This window comes from Garra rufa, chromosome 8, assembly GCF_049309525.1.
Source record: "Garra rufa chromosome 8, GarRuf1.0, whole genome shotgun sequence".
Classification (NCBI taxonomy): Eukaryota; Metazoa; Chordata; class Actinopteri; order Cypriniformes; family Cyprinidae; genus Garra; species Garra rufa.
In genome coordinates, this window is record NC_133368.1 from 8,299,948 (window position 1) to 8,321,175 (window position 21,228).

Sequence of the window (21,228 nt, forward strand, 5' to 3'; positions counted from 1 at the left end):
TATAGAAAGTGAGTTAACTTTTAATTCACGATGTAGATTTGCTTTGAATGACATTTATTTTCCTTTATGTGTAAAACATTTATTCATTTTCATGAATAATGCATTATGCACAATGTAAATCTGCCATTAAATGTTAAAAGTGCAAGTCACCTGGTATTATTGTTATCAGTTCATTCCTATATAGCATACAGTATTTTTCCACTTTGGTTGTGTACTTTTACATTGGTGCTAACGCTTACAGCTAAAGAACTTGAATGGTTTTCACAGAGTTAGATTTAACATAACTCCAAATAAAGAGGTTTTATTCAATTGGCATCCATTAGAAAATGACAAAACATTCTGTAGAATAAATTATACATTATGCATTGTCTGAAAGACCATAAGTACTTGTAATTTGATATTTAGTGTATCACAAGCATAACAAAAACAAGTCAAGACAGATCATTGTTGTTGTAGATCTCAGTGAAAACAGTACAGAAATAATCTGTTGCATTTGATGTCAAGCCTAATAGCTATATAAATTCACATTGAAAATATTCTTTAATCAGTGGTCTTACAGTCTCCTGTTTAAAGGGGCATATTCCCTTAATAGATTGTACAGTTGATCAGGCAAGTGCATTAACCTGTCACTAAATCACAGTATCTGTTTGTACAGAATTGTGGTGTGCTCAGAGTCTCTCGTCCTCACTTGCTGAAGCTGGTGCTGATGCTGAAGATGATGATGATGAAGAGGATGACGAAGAAGAAGACTAGGGTGAAAATAAAATAGAGTTAGTAGCTATTTTAGGCTTGTATCCATAAAAGGAATAGTTAATAGACCTTAGAATATGACAGAAGAAAGGCCATCACAATAAACACTTCCATTCAAAAGTTTAGGGTCGGTAAGATTTAAAAAAAATGTTGTTGAAAGAAGTCTAAATTAATTTGGTCAAAACTACAGTAAAATTTTGAAATATTCTTAGAATCTAAAATAACTGTTTACTAGTTGAATATACGTTAAACTGTAATTTACATACCTGCAAACTTGTCGCTTTTCGGCGATAATCGCCGTTTTCATTGTCAATTGGGTCATTCACGTGAATCGTGTAGAACCGGAGAGTTTTTTTTAGGGAGGGGGGGGGGGGGGTTGGGCTTGACATCTGGGCCGATCGGAATCTCAACTGAGCTCGCGCCTGTCAAGAGAGGGAGGTGGGGGTGGGCTTGCGTGCCATGTAGGCCATTATTGGACAATTCTTATAAATGACATTTTTCCTGGACCAATCTCAGCGCTTGCTTCAGTTTGCTTCAGTTTCAGTTCCACTCTGATGGAAATTGAAATGACCGTAAGCACGGAGCGTTCTTTAGGACTTCTGCATAAAGATAAGCAGCTCGTAAACTTCCGCTAAAGCTCATTTTATATGTGCTATATATTAGGTGAACACTCTTGAGACTCATCTACTGCCTCGTTCTTATCAGAAACTGAGAAAAATTATAATTGCAACATTGTTTATAATGTTAGCGGCGTGAACATTCAGTTTACTATTATTTAACAACATATCATTTAAATGCGGAGCCTGGTAATCCCGTACTCGCTGTATCTGCATAGTTGTACATTTAAATACTGACAGCTAAACACTGTCATAACGCGTTTAGGCTAACGTTAGCTAGCAAGCCATATTTCTCTTCAAGGACATCTTAATCGTATTCTTGATAATCACTAACTTGCCTTCAAAGTCATGAACACATTTTTAAAATCTTATCACAATATTTTAAAGCCTTTATTATTTTCCAACTCTACAGTTGTGAAATAAAATGTACTTCAAGGACTCATTTTTCATTCATAAAAAACTGCATCGGACAAAATGCCTTTTCGCAGAAAACAACGTCTTTTTTAAAAATAATATGGAATTACCCATATAACCAATAGATGGCAGCAGAGGATTATTTATTATGCAGCTGCCTTTTAAACTCCCTATATTTTTCAAGACGGCTTTCTTTTTGATTTATTATACAATATCTAGTATAATAAATTGTAGTACTTTTACTGCCCTTAAGTGTATATATATATATATATATATATATATATATTATAGCAAGTGCAGAAAGACATTAAGCTCACACACAAACAGCCTATAAGGGTGAATTATTTAAATACTTATATATAGTTCACTACAAACTACGTTAAATATTGATGGTATAAAAAATAAATAATGCACTCAATGTGAATCGATAATTCCTATATATTGAAATATTTCATATAATTTAATAACTACATCTTTTAAGTTTTATCTTGAACTGTAAAATATATTAAATAGTTTGTGAATGTTTTTCAGTTTCCCTCCATGGCGTTTGCGTGCGTGTGTGTGTTTGTGAAACCCTTGTCCAGGCTAAGAAGGAAAAAAATAATGTTTTTCAGTATAATATAATTTGTGTTTTGGTTCTTTTGTTGTTTTTAGTTGTTCTTACTCGAGTTCAAGTCAGACCCCCCCCCCCCGTTCCCCCCCTCCAGAGACTGTCACCTTTTTTTCTCTGATGAGTTTGCAGGTCTGAATTTATTCCTGTGATGGCTGAACTTTCACAAGTCACATGATCCTTCAGAAATCATTTTAAAATGCTGATTTGCTACTCAATACTCTACTTAAATGACATGAGTGTGAGTAAATAATGGCAGAAGGAAAAACTTAGTAGTGTGAGCTATATTGTGAATATTGAAAGTATTTATAAATGCTTAATTTTTAGAAAAGCAGTACTGACCCTCGACCGGGTTTCAGCAGGTGGAGTGGCTGGTCTTTCGTTGTCACTTTCTGTATCTTTCCTCTCATCTTCCTCTGGATAAGCTGGTGCCGGGTCATCATTGGAGGGCTCTTTATTCACTAGTTGAAGGGTGATGGGGATCCCTCGTGCTTTCAGGTGCTCATAGGCCATCCTGTCAGCCACTAGGAGGAACAGCGTGTTCCCGCTCTTGCGGATAAGGTCAACAACATCCTCATGCATGCTATTTTCCACGTTCACCCCATTCACCTCCACAACAATGTCATCATCTTCCAATCCGGCTTTGTCTGCTGCTCCACCTTTCACCACCTGAGAGAAAAAAACAAAAAACAGTAACAGATTAATCCACCCCAAAATAAACAAAAATTAGTTACTCAATAGCATGTATAAGCTTTTACATATAATGAAAGTGAATTGGTAAATCTATAAAACTCCAAAATTCAATACATTCTTAATTTATTATGAATAATTTGCATTGTGATTGATTGATTTATTCATTTAAAATGACAAATTCTGGACTCACAGCATAGTTTATTTCTAACCATTTGCATCTATTTGACTTCTTTTAAAAACACATTTATTCAAATTCCTTAAAACCAGCATTAATCTGTTCATTGTGAAAACAGTTGAATTTATCTAGTTAAAAAGTTTGAACATTATGGAAGCCCATTTCAGCCAGTAAATAAAACATAAAAAAAGCAATTGCAACTTTGTATCTCACAATTTAGACTTTTTTATTTATTTATTTACTCAGAATTGTGAGATATAAACTCACAATTCTGAGAACATACCAGTCTTTTTTTTCCACCTTAAAATTGGACTTTATAACTCACAATTGAATGTCAGAAAAAAATGTTAGAATAGATATATAAACTCACAATTCTGACTTTTTTTTTCAGAATGGCATAATATAAACTCAAATTGCGAGTTATATACTCAGAATTGCGAAATAAAAACTCGATTCTGACTCTTTTCTCAAAAATGCCAGTTTGTGTCTCACAATTCTAAGTAAAAAAGGCAGAATTGTGAGTTTATATCTTTTCATTCCAAATTTTTTTTTTCACAATTCTGACTTTTTTCTCAGAATTTCGTGATACAAACAGAACTGCATAATATAAACTCATTGTGAGATAAAAACTCAGTTTGTATCTCACAAGTCTGACTTTTTTCTTGCAACTGTGAGTTTGAATTTCGAAATTCTGAGAAAAAGAAAGAAGCCAGAATGAAGAGATATAAACTCACAATTCTGACTTTTTTCTCGGAATTTTGTGATATAAACTCATAATTGCGAGAAAAAAAGTCAGAATTGTGAAAAAATTAGAGTGAAGAGATATAAACTCACAATTCTGACTTTTTTCTCAGAATTGTGTGATATAAACTCATAATTGCGAAAGAAAAGTCAGAATTTTAAGATACAAACTGGCATTTCTGAGAAAAAAAGCCAGAATTGAGCTTTTATCTCGCAATTCTCGAGTTTATATTATGCAATTCAGAATTGCTAGGTTTGTATCATGAAATTCTGAGAAAAAAAAAGTCAACCTTTTCATTTTTTTTTTATTCACTGGTGGAAATGGGCTTCCATAAACATGGTTAAAATATGGCTAGATGTGGAAAGAGTAATATTAAGTTGAAATGTATGGGATTGAATCAAATTGAAATTATTAATGATAAATATATAAACCTCGTTGTGTATTTAAAACACACTCAGTTTATTACTATTACAGAACATTTAGTTTTGACTTGTTTTATTAATGTATGGCTTTAGTAGTTTACCTAATGTTAAAATTGTAATTCAAACGGGTGGAAATTGTACATGTAATTCAAATACAAAAACACATTTATTATTATTATTCAAGTGCAGCATTGGAATATTAAGGTTTATGAACAACATTTATGATATTTTTATCACTTTCATGGTGCTTTTCTGCTATTTTGGAGCTTGACAGACACCAGTCCCTATTCACTTTCATTCAACAAACAAAAACAACTGGGATATTCTTTAAAAAATCTTCCCTTTGTGTTTAGCTGAAGAAAGTCATACAGGCTACATGTCATGAGGAGGAGTAAATAATGAAAGACTTTGTGAGTCAACCCGTTTGAACTGATTCAAAAATCGAACCTATAAAGAGATCTAGGAAAGCTTTATAGAAATGTCAACACAGGTCATTTCTCAATGCCAACCTCTTTGATGTACTGTCCTTGAATTCCCTGGATGCCATTGAGATGGAAACCAAATCCAGCAGCGGTCCTCTCCAGCCGGCACAGTTTGGGTTTGTGGTCCACATCTGCTGGGGCAGGTACCGCCAGAGCAGGTATGGCTTCAGCTTCATGCTCAGGATAGCCTGGTGGGGATCCTCTCATTTCCTCCCAGTACAGAAGTGGAGAAACATCACCCTATACAACAAAGTACTAAACAAGTTAATATAAAATGTAATTTAAGATTCAAATTTTTATTTAAATGTGACATATCTACCAACCCAGAAAATGTGAAAAAGAACTTTCTCTATATTATTACAATATTACCACCCCTTAATCTGCATGTTTCCACCCATGGTGCTGCCATTGTGTTTCTGCAAGCGACAATGGTGTACCAGTTCTAATGCGATGACGAAAGCTCAAGCAAAGCATGCTAACTGTTCTGTTGTTGGCTGCACAGATGAGCACAGAACACTATTCAGAGGCCCAGCCTCAGAGGAGACAAGAGAGCAGTGGATTTATTGATTTATTTATTGTATATTATGCAGCTGCCACACAGATGTAATATAAACATGTTATTTCTTTCCCAGCTGTTTACCTATACAGACATAAACGTCTGTTTGTGTAGCTCAAGTGTGTTTTTAACATAAATTTGTGTGTATTTGACAGTTTAAGCGCAATAAGGCATGAAAGAGTTCTTTAGTACTTTGCCGTGTGACAGCTGCTTTCTGTGCGTGTGCTCCTGATGTGGGCACTCAGAAAACCCTATATCAGAAGTTTAAACGTATTTGTCTTAAAACGCATGATTTCAACACGATAGACATGATAATCAAAACCAAAATATGTTTTTTGGCAGAGTATCTACCAGTTGTAAAGGCACAGCTCTATTTTGGAAAAGGAGGCGGGGAGCAGCAGTGCATGTGCATTTAAAGAGACATGCACGAAAACAGCGTGTTTCTGCTTCCACTCAAAATAGGCATTTTCAAAATGATATAATTAATGATCTGAGGGGTATTTTAAGCTGACACAGACATATTCTAAGGAAATCACCTCAGACTTATATTACATATTGTAAAAAGTATTTCAGTAATCTTAGTGAATGAAAAAGACTCACCAGTTTGTACATTTTCTCTGTTTCTGCATCCAGCACCAGGAGGGAGCACTTGTTTCCTTGTTGGGCTATTTTTTCCACCACCTGCTCATGACTGCAGTTATCTATTTCCTGTCCATTTACAGCCACTAGTCTGTCCTTTTTCTTTAGTCCTGCCTGCTCTGCAGGGCTTCCTTTGTCTATTTCTCCAACGTAATGACCTGAGACAGAAAACAAAATATAACATGAATATATTAAAACATAAAACATACATTTTTCTATTTTTCAATTTATAGGGTGACCGCCGAAAATGTGTGTACATACACAATCGACCAAGCATGGCATGCAAGAAGGTGGGATCTACAGAGAACATCCAAAGCAATACAAATATGTGTACATATAATGTATAAGGACTGTAGAGAGCACATCAAAAGACAAACAAAGCCAAAATACTGACATTTTAAGCAATTTAGAAATCCCGGCCAGGGTCCTAATTCACCCTAATTTATCTTTTCAATCTTTTCATGTTAATAGCATTGGAGTTTATTTATTGATTGAAATTAAGAATATGAATTTAACCAATTTAATTATTAATGTATTTATTTTTGTAATGAAAAGTATTCTTTTTTAATGAAAAGAGCAGTGCTGGTAAAATAATATATATTGTTAAATTGTTCTTTTGCACCTTACAACATTTACTGTTCATAAAAACATCTTGTGATATTAAATCATACTAAAATGCTAATCTATTTTTTACTACGTCTTAAAAGGATTTCAGTAGATAACCTTTGCATATCATTTTACACTGTCATCAAAATTCCTTTGAATCACAGTTACACAATGTCAATTATCCGTCATGAACACATTGCCCTTACACTGCAATAAACTTAACTTAATTTAGCACCACCATACTAGAAAGAAAAGTAAACAGAAGAACTGATAAAAGTAACAATGGTATGCAATGGTAATGCAAAGAGAATCTGGACTGCTAACACCAAATTTCCAGGACCCAGGAAATTATAGTTCCGCTGTATTTCAACCCTGTGTTCATGTCTGTGAGCAGTGCACTTAACCACAGGTTACTCCAGAGAGACATTTATGCAATTAGTGTACTGTAAGACACTTTGGATGAAATAAATAAAGTATGAGACTCTTTAAACTTAGAACAGACTAAATAAACAGCTTGTGACCTATTACAAATTCTGTCTCTGCAGCTGTTTTACATTCCTTGGTCATATACAGATGCACTGCAATAACATTTTCCTCAGCAGGAACCAAACTATAAGCCACAAAGACAAATCTGACAAGAACAGAATACTCAGAGAGGAACAATATACTTTCAGAAAGGTTTTGTATATCCAAAATTAAAGCCTCACCAATATTCTATTTTAAAAATGCCTGAAGCAGGTTTAACTTAAACTGCATTTGTGACCCTGGACTACAAAACCAGTCTTAACGGAATAGTTCACTTTCAGGACAAAAATCTACAGATAATGCACTCACTCCCTTCTTTTTTAGAAATTATGTTATTTTAAGGAAAACATTTTAGGATTTCTCTCCATATAATGGACTTCTATGGTGCCCCTGAGTTTGAACTTCCAAAATGCAGTTTAAATGCAGCTTCAAAGGGCTCTAAATGATCCCAGCAGAGGAAGAAGGGTCTTATCTAGCGAAACGATTGGTTATTAAAAAAAAAAAAACATTTAAAATGTATATACTTTTTAATCTCTACAGAGTACACACAGAGCTAGACAAGACGAGCATTTGAGGTTAAAAAGTATATAAATCGTAAACTTTTTTTTAGAAAATAACTGATCGTTTTGCTAGATAAGACCCTTTTTTCCTCAGCTGTGATCATTTAGAGCCATTTGAAGCTGCATTTTAGAAGTTCAAATTCGGGGGCAACATAAAAGTCCATTATATGAAGAGGAATCCTGAAATGTTTTCCTCAAAAAACATAATTTCCTTACGACTGAAGAAAGAAACACATGGACATCTTGGATTACAAGGGGGTGAGTACAATATCTGTACATTTTTGTTCTGAAAGTGAACTACTTGTAGCAATAGCCAAAAATACATTGTATTGGTCAAAATTGTAGATTTTTCTTTTACGCCAAATATCACTGTAAATATATTATAAATACAGTGTAACTTAATTTTTGATTAGTAATATGCATTGCTAAGAACTTGATTTGGACAACTTTAAAGGCGAGTTTAGTTTTGTTTGATAACACAATGTGTCATAGACTAAATTTGTATTTCATTTTGACTTCCACACCATGAAACTTACCTGGGTGTTTAGGATCTTCCTTCAGCATAAAGCCATAACCATCTGGTCTCTTGGTCATGTCTGCAATGCGTGGCTTATGTTGGAGGTGCCTGACTGTGGCATTAGCCACACTTGGTCGAATTCCTTTGCTTTTGAAGAATTTGTCGGCGTCCTCATCCACCAACAGAAACATCAGTTTGTCCCCGGCTGCTTTTATCTATAATAACAATAGGAGTACATTATTATAATGTTTTCCTCAAACATTGATATTTGGGGTAATGTGGGGTGAAACAGTAGAGTCAAGGGCTTCAACAGCACTCATTCAGGTTGCACAAAAGAAGATATTTTGAAGAATGTTGCTAACCAAAAAAAAAATCTGGGTCCTACTGACTTCCTTTGGGAACTTTTTCGCAAGATGCAAAATACATACCAATAAGTACAAATCACTGCAGTTTCCAACAAACAAAAGACACTAGAAGTGGTAAAACAGCGAGGACTTGTAATTTGTACACAGTTGTGATTACAGCTCCATATGTTTTGCTTTCTGGACGTAACAAGCTTGTTTGGTAGCTCAGCCGGCACGGAACTGGACTTAGGATGTGGAATTCTTGGGTACAAATCTCGTGAAAAACATGACTCACAATGAAAGAGCTGAAAGATGACCCATCGAAATACAAGCTAAAATGGCATGCTTGTAATTGCATTTTTACACCACATTAGCTTATGTTCATACTATCGGGTAGGCTTAGGTGTAGTACAGATAAGGAATGACACATACAACACTAGTGTCACATAAAATGTACCATATGTACGTTCACCTGTTCCAGGGAAAAAAGCCATCCCTTTAAAGCTTTTCTAAAATGGTAAAGCTACTGCATTATAAAATTGCTGAATAAGGAGGTAATGTTAGACAGGAGTTCTTGCAGGTAGAGTAAAATCTTAATTTTAATTTACCTTTTGCACCATCTGGTCATGTGAGAGACGCTCAACATTTTCACTGTTTATCTCCACTATACGATCACCCCTCTCCACACCGGCTTGATCAGCTACTCCTCCAGAAAGCACTTCTGTCATGAATATGCCATGAGTATCTGAGAGAAAACACAGTTAGACCAAAAAAACTGTTAGTACCTCATCTCACGTGTCAGCTTTAATAATTCTAACAATGATCAACATATAACATGGTTGACTTATTCAAAACAGGCCTAAGAAAATTAAAGTTTAACTTTCTCAGCCTCAGATGACCATTTCGCTGACTGTTGACAGTAATTAAAAAAAAACTATTTCTTAGTTGGCAAGCTCTAATCTGACAAACTGACCATGAGGAATTCTGAGGATAAGCGAATGACTGGATATAACAATGTTTGGCAGATCAGAGGCAAATCTTTAAAACATATTCAGACCGAGGGACAAAACACACTTTCACCATTTCTATCATGACAAGTCTCAAACTCTCTTGGTTTTGGTGGAATAGATCTGCTACGCTGCTGAATTGCTACTGCTTTTGGTTATTGGTGTTGTTGTAGGTTATTACTGGGGAACTTGCTACTGCCAGTACAGTACATACGCTGATAAGCTGCTGTGAGTATTTAAGACATACTGCTGCTGCACAAATAGCATATATAGTAACCCATAGCAGATCTATACAGGTGGAGCTGGGGAGGTGAAAAGTTTCAGAGTAACTCATAAAGCGTAAAGCACGCTGCGAACTGCTCTAGTGAATTCTAACCAGCCGTTTAAATGTAAAGCAGCAAGATCATTGGCTGCTTATGCAACATGGACCTATCAGTTTGCACTGTGTAATTTAACACTGTGAACATCATCAGTTTGCAGTTCACCATCACCATTTTATATTTTCAGATAAACTTTAAACTCTCTAAATGGTACATGAGAACTGGCTATAGGAGTCTACTTGCTTACCTTTGGTGGACTTTAGGGAGAAACCAAACCCACTGCTGGATTTGTGCAGATAGCAAAGTTTGGCTTTAGCAGCTGGTGCAGAGACTCCATTCATGGTGGGCTGGGTCTGACCTGACTGAGGGTCAGCTAGATTCACACCTTTGGCTTTGGCTGACTTATATGCCTCTTCTCCAAGGACGTGCAATGTGACGCTCATCCCGCTCTTTCTCACCAAATCTGCAACCTGACCCAAGAAAAAGACAAGTGTGAGGTTTAACACAAATCTATTAAAATAAAACATTGTTTTTCTTTCAGCAGCCAAATGCATCAAACCTGACTGTGCTCCATACTGTCCACAAAATTTCCATTGACTCTGATTATACGGTCTCCGTCCTTCAGACCAGCCAGTTCAGCCACGCCGCCCATCTCCAAGGCTCGGATCAGGTGACCCTCCTCACCGTGCTCCACTCGGAGGTAGAAGCCATAGCCCTGTCCCTCTCGCTTAGACAGAGTAATGATGCGTGGTTTTGGCCCAGCCATTTTTCCTGTTAGGAAACATCAATCAATCAGAGTTGCTTTCGCACTGAGTTCATCCAACGTGATATGCTTTTCTTGGTACTTCTGTTGTTATCTTATCATATGCACACAATTCATTATATACCCGTCATTTGGTGATAAAATAGGTCTTTACAATTCAGCAATGTGTCAGTGAAGTGTATGGAAAGTTATTTAATTTCTCAGGTGTTTATAATGACAAAATATTGAATTAAATCACAAATGTTACTAATCAATGGGAGCAGACCAGTGCAGAATACACACAGAGGGAAACACAATTATGTAATCTAGTTCTTGAAATGCAGGTGATAACTGGGGTAATATAGAATTATCAAAGGCCATATAATCACGCCCTATGTTAGGGCGAATTTGCTGAACATAATCACTCAAGGTTTAAAGTTGACATAAAATGACATCTGTAAAACAATTTACTTATATTTCTGTGCGAAACAGGTCTTCAAAAACACAAAAGATAAAACATTTTAGACGCAGTGGAAGTATATGTTCTTAATTAAATATAATTTAAAATTTAGTTATTAAATTGCTATATATTATATCATACTAAATTATTAAAACAAAGTTTATTCAACATATTAGATGCTGAATAAAGTTTATTCAGTATAAAAACTATCAAATAAATAATGTATTAAAGTATTTAGATTTTTTGTTTTTAAATCAACTTTTATTTGTATTTTTTTAATAATATGCCCTAATTAATCATGCAAAATAAGACCTGGAATGTATATTAATAATTAAAAGAACATTCTGATCAAATTTTAAAATGTTAGTGAACGCTCCAATTTGACAAATGTTAATTGTTAACAAAGTGCCTGAATGTGTTTGTGTGAAAGTACTATACATTTTACACTTTTAGATGCTTGTACCTTGTCTATATAATTATACATCACAACCAAAAAAATAAAAATAAAAATAGACCAATAAACAAATAAATAAATAAGAGTAAGCACAAAAGTGGCTGTATGTGTTTGCAAAAGTATTTTTCCCCTAAAGTGTACCTTGTACCTTATCTCAGTAATTACGAATGCTAATCATGAAATCTTTAAAAAACAACAGACACAAATGGGAGGAACCATCATCAAGGCTTTTAAAGCTTAATAAAGATTGCCTATAGCCTTGGCTCATTTTGATAAATGTTTTACCAGGAAAAATTCACAAGCATCTAGCTGTAGGTACAACAGATGCCATATCAATTAAAGCTGCAAGCAGCGATGAACGGGCCCTCGCACCCGGGCTCACCGCCGACCGGTGGCTTTAGGAAAACAGCAAACGGTGGGCAGTATGCTTTTAATACAGTAAATATATGAGAAATATGTCATAAGTCATTTAAATGTGCCAAACTTCCCATTGGCAGCTGGTGGCGCTATGCCTATAAATGGCATGTAGATGTGTTCAGGCCAGCACTATTATCAAACATATGAAGTTTGGTGCAGATTGACCTTGGTATGTTTGAGTTAGTGAAAGATATGATATATCCTGGTGTCAACAGGTGGCGCTATGATAATATCTGAATATTGGCCTTTAGGTGTCTTCAGGCCAGGACTCCTACCAAACCTCTGAAGTTTGAGGCAGATCAGACATTTTATGGCTGAGTTATTACACCTATGTCCATGGCAAAACATCAAACTTTGTCAGGCCGCCACGGACACGCCCTTTACTGAAACTCAAGATCTTCACAATTTAACATCTCTAAGGCCTCTAGATCAGACTGACCAAATATAATGTTGATTTCATTAAATGTCTAGGAGGAGTTTGCTATAAACCTAATCCCCTGCAAGGACTTCAGATAATGCCAACTGTGAACCAAATGTGAACATTTGCCCTATATTCTGATGATGATGATAAGAACATGTAATTCATGATGATAACAAAATGTTATTATTGCTTGCATTACATTCACCACTTCTGCTTAAATCGTTACCTATCTGTACAATTTGTATGTGGATATTGCTTTGCTGTTGACTCCTGTTATAAGACATCACTCTTAAGCGCTACATAACTAAGAATCAATTAGGAAAACGGTGCACAGTTGGCAAATGCATTCACAGTAACCCTCTGCTAGTTTGGATTTTAAGTTTACTGAATTGAAAGGGTTACACTTTAAAATCAACACAGAGACACATACACACAATATATAAAATGTTGCCATCCAGTTTCATTTGTTAACATTAACTATATTAGTTAACATGAATAATAATTAAATAGCATTTATTAATGTTAATTAATATTAAGCTAAAAAAAAGTATTCATATATTGTTTAAAGGTAAATTAGTTTATGTACTGTGAATTAACATGAACATGAACACAGTTCATGTGGGTGTACAGCAATACACAAAGTGCTCTATAAACGCTTAATTCTTTCAAAATATCTTTAAAAATCAAGTTGAGTGTTTTAATGGGGCGATATATATATAACTGATCTTAAAATGATGGTTTTCGGATGTTTTGAAGAGATAACAGCAAAGTTTGTTTTGTTGTCAAAGTTTGTCTTGAAATTTTTAATTATTATAATTTTATATTCAATAAATAACACTATGAAAATATTGTCTACAATGAAGATTATTCACTCATGCTTAAAAGTTGTATTTTTCTTAATCTTTTGCTATGTGACTGAATAGGACAAGTTCATGGTACAGTTCAGTAAAAATAAATAAAAAACAACAACTGCAAAATACAAACAATGAAAGATTTAATGACCCTTTATATTTTCTCAAAATATCAGACATATTTATGTCGATTACGCTACAACAATGTGCATCTTCCTCAAAGATGGTCTTAAGCAAAACAGCATGTTCCACTGGTCTCTCTCCCTTACACCCCTCCCCCCTTCAGTCACTCTTCAGTGACTCAATGGTGACTGAACACAGACAGGCACAGGCAGAGTGACAGCAGGTTTCTAATTTCTTTTTTTAATTTTCTTTAATTCATAGAAGCTTGTATAAAATTGATATTTACACCACTTGCTCAGAATGATAAGATCTCTGTGTGAAAAAAGTTTTAAAGAGTTTGGATGCTGCACTTTAAAGATATTAAAAAATTACGGTTATGTTTTTTACTACATCTTTAAAAAATCACCACGTCAACACCGTTCAAGATATCCCAAATCCGCTCGCAATTTAACATCTTCAGAATCTTCTCTTCATGTTTAAAAAGTTTGGTGTGAATACCTTATTTTTCTTAGAAGGAGTGTGAATTTGTTTACAGCCTGATTTTTCCAAAAATCCACATTCAAATCAAAATAGCCGGCTTCCTGTTGGTCTTAGCTAATGAGTTTGATTTAGAAAGTTGTCCAGATTGATGAGAACAATATATGTACAGAGTTTGGTGACTGTAGGAAAAACTAACCCCCCAACTTTTGTCAAAAGATGGCGCTATAGAGTGCCTGCTCCACGCCCATTTATGACCTTTTGCCAGTGTCTAACTATCATTAATATTGATGTGTGTGTTGAGTTTCATGAAATTCTAAGCATGTTATCTGCCTCGAAAAGACAGGAATCAAATTTTAAAGTTTTACACGTTGCCATGGCAACAGCATTTGATTTATCATCGACCCCTTTACATATTCTCATCGGCCGTGTTTTGACATTATTTTGATGAAGTTTGAAGAAAATCAAGTAAAATTAAGAGGCTGATTTCAAAGGATTTTGAAAATGACACGCTTCCTGCTGCCAGTTGGTGGCGCTATAACTTTGACTCATAATAGTCACATTTATGGAATCGGCATCATACAACGAACAAACTGGTGAAGTTTCATAAGAATCAAGCAATGTGTGCAACAGTAATTAGACACTTCCTGTTTCTCATTTCTCGCCATAACTTTGTCGCCTTGCCACGGCCAAACCGTTCGAGATATCAAAAATCCCCTCGCAATTTAGCGTCCCCAATGTCTTGAGATCATGCTGACCGAGTTTGGTGACAATCCTATGGAAACCCTGGGAGGAGTACGTTAAATTCCAGAGCATGCGCTTTTTAAACAGCCCTAAATATCTCACTTCCTGTTGCGTTCAGCCCATGACATAGAGTACAAAAGTTGTTTGGCTCAGTGAGATCTATATGTGTACCGAGTTTCATATCAATACGTGCAAGTATGTGTGCGCAGTACATCAAGTTTTCAAACTGTGTTCCAGGGGGCGCTGTAGAGGCCCTGAACAACGCCCGGGTCCCAGCCTCTGTGGCGTCCTGATGGCCGCAGATTCCGACGTGTGTGCAAATTTTCAAGAGTTTTTGAGTATGTTAAGGCCCCCAAAAGTGCCCAGAAGGTTTAAAAAAATAAAAAAAATAAAAAAAATTAAAGCTGCAAGCAGCGATGAACGGGCCCTCGCACACGGGCTCACCGCCGACCGGTGGCTTTAGGAACACAGCAAATGGTGGGTAGTATGCATTTAATACAGTAAAAATAGGAGAAATATGTCAAAGTCACTTAAATGTGCCAAATTTCCTGCTGCCAGCTGGTGGCGCTATGCCTATAACTGATTATTGACATGTAGATGTGTTCAGGCCACCACTTGCATCAAACATATGAAGTTTGGTGCAGATTGACCTTGGTATGTTTGAGTTAGTGAAAGATATGATATATCCTGCTGCCAACAGGTGGCGCTATGATAATATCTGAATATTGGTCTTTAGGTGTCTTCAGGCCAGGACTCTCACCAAACCCGTGAAGTTTGAGGCAGATCGGACATTTTATGGCTGAGTTATAACAACTTCTATGTCCATGGCGAAACATCAAACTTTGTGACGCCGCCACGGACACGCCCTTTAACGAAAACTCAAGTTCTTCGCAATTTAATATCTCTAGGACCTCTAGATCAGACTGACTGAAGATAATGTTGATATCATTAAATCTCTAGGAGGAGTTTGCTACAAGTCATTTCCTATTGCCAACAGGTGGCGCTGTGATTATAATAGAATATTGGCCTTCAGATGTGTTCAGGCCAGGACTCTTATCGAACATGTGAAGTTTGAGGCAAATCGGACATTTTATGGCTGAGTTATAACAAGTTTTATATCCATGGCGAGACCTCGAAATTTGTCAGGCCGCCACGGACACACCCTTCAACGAAAACTCAAGATCTTCACAATTTAACATCGTTAAAGCCTTTTTATTAGACTGACCGATTTTGGTGTAGATCTGATTAAATCTTTTGGAGGAGTTTGTTGCAGAGTACAGCATGACACTTCCTGGTGCCAGCAGGTGGCGCTATGAGTAAAACTGAATATGGGCATGTAGATGTCATCAGGTCAGGAGTGTTATCACACATGTGAAGTTTGGGGCAGATCAGGCATTTTATGCCTGAGTTATAGCAACTTCCTTTTTCATGGCGAAGCATCGAAATTTGCGAAGCCGCCACGGACACGCCCTCCGATGAAAACTCTAGATCTTCGCAATTTAGCGTCACAAAGGGCTTTAGATTAGACTCACCAAATTTGCCGTTAATCCGAATAAATCTCTAGGAGGAGTTCGTTCAAGTATGACGCCTGAAAATGGCAAAAATGACACAAATTTTGCTAAGAAAATTAAAAATAACCGACTTCCTGTTGGGTGTCAAATTTTGCTCCAAGAGGCTTTTTTGTAGGTTTTGGTGAGCTACATGTGTGTACCGATTTTCGTGCATGTACGTGAATCACAACTGAAAGCGCACACCGCGGAACGTGTAAAGGTGGCGCTATCGAGCCATTTTGCCACACCCACTTCTGCAACCCATATCAGACGTAAATTTTCGCCAGGTCTGATGTGTGTGCGAAGTTTCATGAGTTTTCGGGTATGTCTAAGCCCTCAAAAATGCGATTCATTTTGGAGAAGAATAATAATAATAATAATAATAATTAAAGCTGCAAGCAGCGATGAACGGGCCCTCGCACACGGGCTCACCGCCGACCGGTGGCTTTAGGAACACAGCAAACGGTGGGCAGTATGCTTTTAATACAGTAAATGTAGGAAAAATAGATCAAAGTCACTTAAATGTGCCAAACTTCCTGCTGCCAGCTGGTGGCGCTATGCCTATAACTGATTATTGACATTTAGATGTGTTCAGGCCAGCACTTTGATCAAACATATGAAGTTTGGTGCAGATTGACCTTGGTATGTGTGAGTTAGTGCAAGATATGATATATCCTGCTGCCAATAGGTGGCGCTATAATAATATCTGTATATTGGCCTTTAGATGTCTTCAGGCCAGGACTTTTACCAAACATGTGAAGTTTGAAGCAGATCGGACATTTTATGGCTGAGTTATAACAACTTTTATGTCCATGGCGAAACATCAAACTTTGTCAGGCCGCCATGGACACGCCCTTTAACGAAAACTCAAGATCTTCACAATTTAACATCTCTAAGACCTCGAGATCAGACTGACCAAATATAATGTTGATATCATTAAATCTCTAGGAGGAGTTTGGTACAAGTCATTTCCTATTGCCAACAGGTGGCGCTGTGATTATAATAGAATATAGGCCTTCAGATTGGTTCAGGCCAGGACTCTTATCGAACATGTGAAGTTTGAGGCAAATCGGACATTTTATGGCTGAGTTATAACAAGTTTTATATCCATGGCGAGACCACGAGATTTGCCAGGCCGCCACGGACACGCCCTTCAACGAAAACTCAAGATCTTCGCAATTTAACATCGCTAAAGCCTTTTTATTAGACTGACCGATTTTGGTGTTGATCTGATTAAATCTTTTGGAGGAGTTTGTTGCAGAGTACAGCATGACACTTCCTGGTGCCAGCAGGTGGCGCTATGAGTAAAACTGAATATGGGCATGTAGATGTCATCAGGTCAGGAGTGTTATCACACATGTGAAGTTTGGGGCAGATCGGGCATTTTATGCCTGAGTTATAGCAACTTCCTTTTTCATGGCGAAGCATCGAAATTTGCCAGGCCGCCACGGACACGCCCTCCGATGAAAACTCTAGATCTTCGCAATTTAACGTCACAAAGGGCTTTAGATTAGACTCACCAAATTTGCCGTTGATCCGAATAAATCTCTAGGAGGAGTTCGTTCAAGTATGACGCCTGAAAATGGCAAAAATTACACAAATTTTGCTAAGAAAATTAAAAATAACCGACTTCCTGTTGGGTGTCAAATTTTGCTCCAAGAGGCTTTTTTGTAGGTATTGGTGAGCTACATGTGTGTACCGATTTTCGTGCATGTACGTGAATCACAACTGAAAGCGCACACCGCGGAACGTGTAAAGGTGGCGCTATCGAGCCATTTTGCCACACCCACTTCTGCAACCCATATCAGACGTAAATTTTCGCCAGGTCTGATGTGTGTGCGAAGTTTCATGAGTTTTCGGGTATGTCTAAGCCCTCAAAAATGCGATTCATTTTGGAGAAGAATAATAATAATAATAATAATTAAAGCTGCAAGCAGCGATGAACGGGCCCTCGCACCCGGGCTCACCGCCAACCGGTGGTTTTAGGAAAACAGCAAACGGTGGGCAGTATGCTTTTAATACATTAAATGTAGGAAAAACAGAACAAAGTCACTTAAATGTGCCAAACTTCCCGCTGCCAGCTGGTGGCGCTGTGCCTATAACTGTTTATTGGCATGTAGATGTGTTCAGGTCAGCACTTTCATCAAACATATGAAGTTTGGTGCAGATTGACCTTGGTATGTTTGAGTTAGTGCAAGATATGATATATCCTACTGCCAATAGGTGGCGCTATGATAATATCTGAATATTGGCCTTTAGATGCCTTCAGGCCAGGACTCTTACCAAACATGTGAAGTTTGAGGCAGATCGGACATTTTATGGCTGAGTTATAACAACTTCTATGTCCATGGCGAAACATCAAACTTTGTCAGGCCACCAAGGATACGCCCTTTGACGAAAACTCAAGATCTTCACAATTTATCATCTCTAAGGCCTCTAGATCAGACTGAGCAAATATAAAGTTGATATCATTAAATCTCTAGGAGGAGTTTGCTACAAGACATTTCCTGTTGCCAACAGGTGGCGCTGTGATTATAATAGAATATTGGCCTTCAGATGTGTTCAGGCCAGGACTCTTATCGAATATTTGAAGTTTGAGGCAAATCGGACATTTTATGGCTGAGTTATAACAAGTTTTATATCCATGGCGAGACCTCGAAATTTGTCAGGCCGCCACGGACATGCCCTTCAACGAAAACTCAAGATCTTCGCAATTTAACATCACTAAAGCCTTTTGATTAGACTGACCGATTTTGGTGTTGATCTGTATAAATCTCTAGGAGGAGTTTGTTGCAGAGTACAGCATGACACTTCCTGTTGCCAGCAGGTGGCGCTATGACTATAACTGAATATGGACATATAGATGTCATCAAGTCAGGAGTGTTATCACACATGTAAAGTTTGGGGCAGATCGGACATTTTATGCCTGAGTTATAACAACTTCCTTTTTCATGGCGAAGCATCGAAATTTGCCAGGCCGCCATGGACACGCCCTCCGATGAAAACTCTAGATCTTCGCAATTTAACGTCACAAAGGGCTTTAGATTAGACTCAGCAAATTTGGCGTTGATCCGTATAAATCTCTATTAGGAGTTCGTTCAAGTACGAGGCCTGAAAATGGCAAAAATGACACAAAATTTGCTGAGAAAATTAAAAATAACCGACTTCCTGTTGGGTGTCAAATTTTGCTCCAAGAGGCTTTTTTGTAGGTATTGGTGTGTTACATGTGTGTACCTATTTTCGTGCATGTACGTGAATCACAGTTGAATGCGCACACCGCGGAACGTGTAAAGGTGGCGCTGTCGAGCCATTTTGCCACACCCACTTCTGCAACCCATATCAGACGTAAATTTTCGCCAGGTCTGATGTGTGTGCGAATTTTCATGAGTTTTCGGGTATGTCTAAGCCCTCAAAAATGCGATTCATTTTGGAGAAGAATAATAATAATAATAATAATAATAAACGAAGCAGATCCAATAGGGTCCTCACACCATCGGTGCTCGGGCCCTAATAATAAACGAAGCAGATCCAATAGGGTCCTCACACCATCGGTGCTCGGGCCCTAATAAACGAAGCAGATCCAATAGGGTCCTCACACCATCGGTGCTCGGGCCCTAATTACACAACACCTCACACATCAGCTGAGAGCTGAAGTACACTTCTCACACTTGAGTGCTCCATGAACTGCACTATGAGCTGCTAATGCTTTCCCATCATCACGTTATGCCTAAAACTACCTTCTTGCTGCTGTTTAATAATTAATGCAACTTGTGTCGAGTTTCTCATCTGAAAGCAAGGATTTCACTTAAGCCATTAAACTGCATTAAAAAAATTCTCAACATGATTCCCAGAAAGTAATCTCTTAAATTTAGGTGGCTGGGGAAAAACATTTCTATTTTAATCTATTCTATTGTGATAAAAAATGAAATCTGTTCAAGTTACATCACTCTGAATATTACATTTTATAAATAGGTAGGTACACATAAAAGCACATATTTCTTTCTCAAAGCAGATGATATATGTTGTGTTAGAGAAGTGTGTATCACTCACCAGCTGCAGTCTCCTCAGTGTCCCGTTCTAAAGGAGGTGGCTGCCTGCTTCTGCTCAGGTGTTATCTAGCGCTGTATAAGTGTGCGTGAAGGACTTTGACAGGCTAAAGGTTGATCTAAAAGGTGAGTTATTTAACCATGTCCCGTGGCTAGAGGTTTATTCTCTGTTGCTATGAGTGACCAGACTCTACCCTTAAGAAATTTAAACAAAAAGATCCAATTTTTTAATAAGACATTTTCTTTTGTAAATCTGAAGGCTGCAAGGATGCAGTTGAGGTCAAACGATTTTATACACTTTGTAGAATCTATAAAATGTTAATTAATTTAGCAAAGTAAGAGTGATCATACAAAATGCATGTTATTTTTTTATTAAGCACTGACCTGAATGAGATATTTCACATAAAAGACGTTTACATAAGTTTACGTTCAAAAGTTTACACACACTTGATTCTCAATACTGTGTTGTTACCTGAATGATCCACAGCTGTGTTTTTTTGTTTAGTAGTTGTTCATGAGTCCCTTGTTTTTTCTGAACAGTCAAACTGTCTGCGATTCTTCAGAAAAATCTTTTAGGTCCCACAAATTCTTTGGTGTTTTAGCATTTTTGTGTATTTGAACCCTTTGGAACAATGTATGTATGATTTTGAGATCCATCTTTTCACACTGAGGACAACTGAGGGACTCATATTCAACTATTACAGAAGGTTCATATGCTCACTGATGCTCCAGAAGAAGAAAAAAATATGCACTAAGAGGCAGGGGTGTAAAGTTATGAACAGAATGAGGATGTGTGATTTTTCTTATTTTGCCCAAATATCAGATATTTGCATATTGCATTTCCTTCTGAAGCATCAGTGAGTGTTTGAACCTTAATAGTTGCATACGAGTCCCTCAGTTGTCCTCAGTGTGAAAAGAATTATCTCAAAATCATACAGTCATTGTTGGAAAGGGTTCAAATACA

General features: G+C 37.0%; 1 protein-coding gene across 1 annotated transcript; it reads right to left on the minus strand.

Moving 5' to 3' along the window:
• Positions 1 to 274: 274 nt before the first annotated feature.
• Positions 275 to 20,350, minus strand: pdzk1 (PDZ domain containing 1). The gene is made up of 9 exons (XM_073845970.1): positions 20,269 to 20,350; positions 10,539 to 10,750; positions 10,227 to 10,449; positions 9,261 to 9,397; positions 8,328 to 8,523; positions 6,062 to 6,258; positions 4,933 to 5,145; positions 2,734 to 3,060; positions 275 to 749 (listed from the first exon to the last, which is right to left on the minus strand). Exons 2-9 carry the CDS (start codon positions 10,743 to 10,745, stop codon positions 669 to 671), a joined length of 1,581 nt encoding a protein of 526 aa, XP_073702071.1. The 5' UTR covers positions 10,746 to 10,750; positions 20,269 to 20,350; the 3' UTR covers positions 275 to 668.
• Positions 20,351 to 21,228: the final 878 nt, after the last annotated feature.

What these genes read in the sequence shown, in the direction of transcription:
- pdzk1 (XM_073845970.1), bottom strand. Translation starts at nt 10,745, where the DNA reads ATGGCTGGGCCAAAACCACGCATCATTACTCTGTCTAAGCGAGAGGGA. An exon ending in ACAGTATGGAGCACAGTCAG is followed by an intron (nt 10,450 to 10,538) that starts GTTTGATGCATT and finishes TTCTTGGGTCAG; the next exon opens with GTTGCAGATTTGGTGAGAAA. An exon ending in GGAAGATCCTAAACACCCAG is followed by an intron (nt 6,259 to 8,327) that starts GTAAGTTTCATG and finishes TTTCTGTCTCAG; the next exon opens with GTCATTACGTTGGAGAAATA.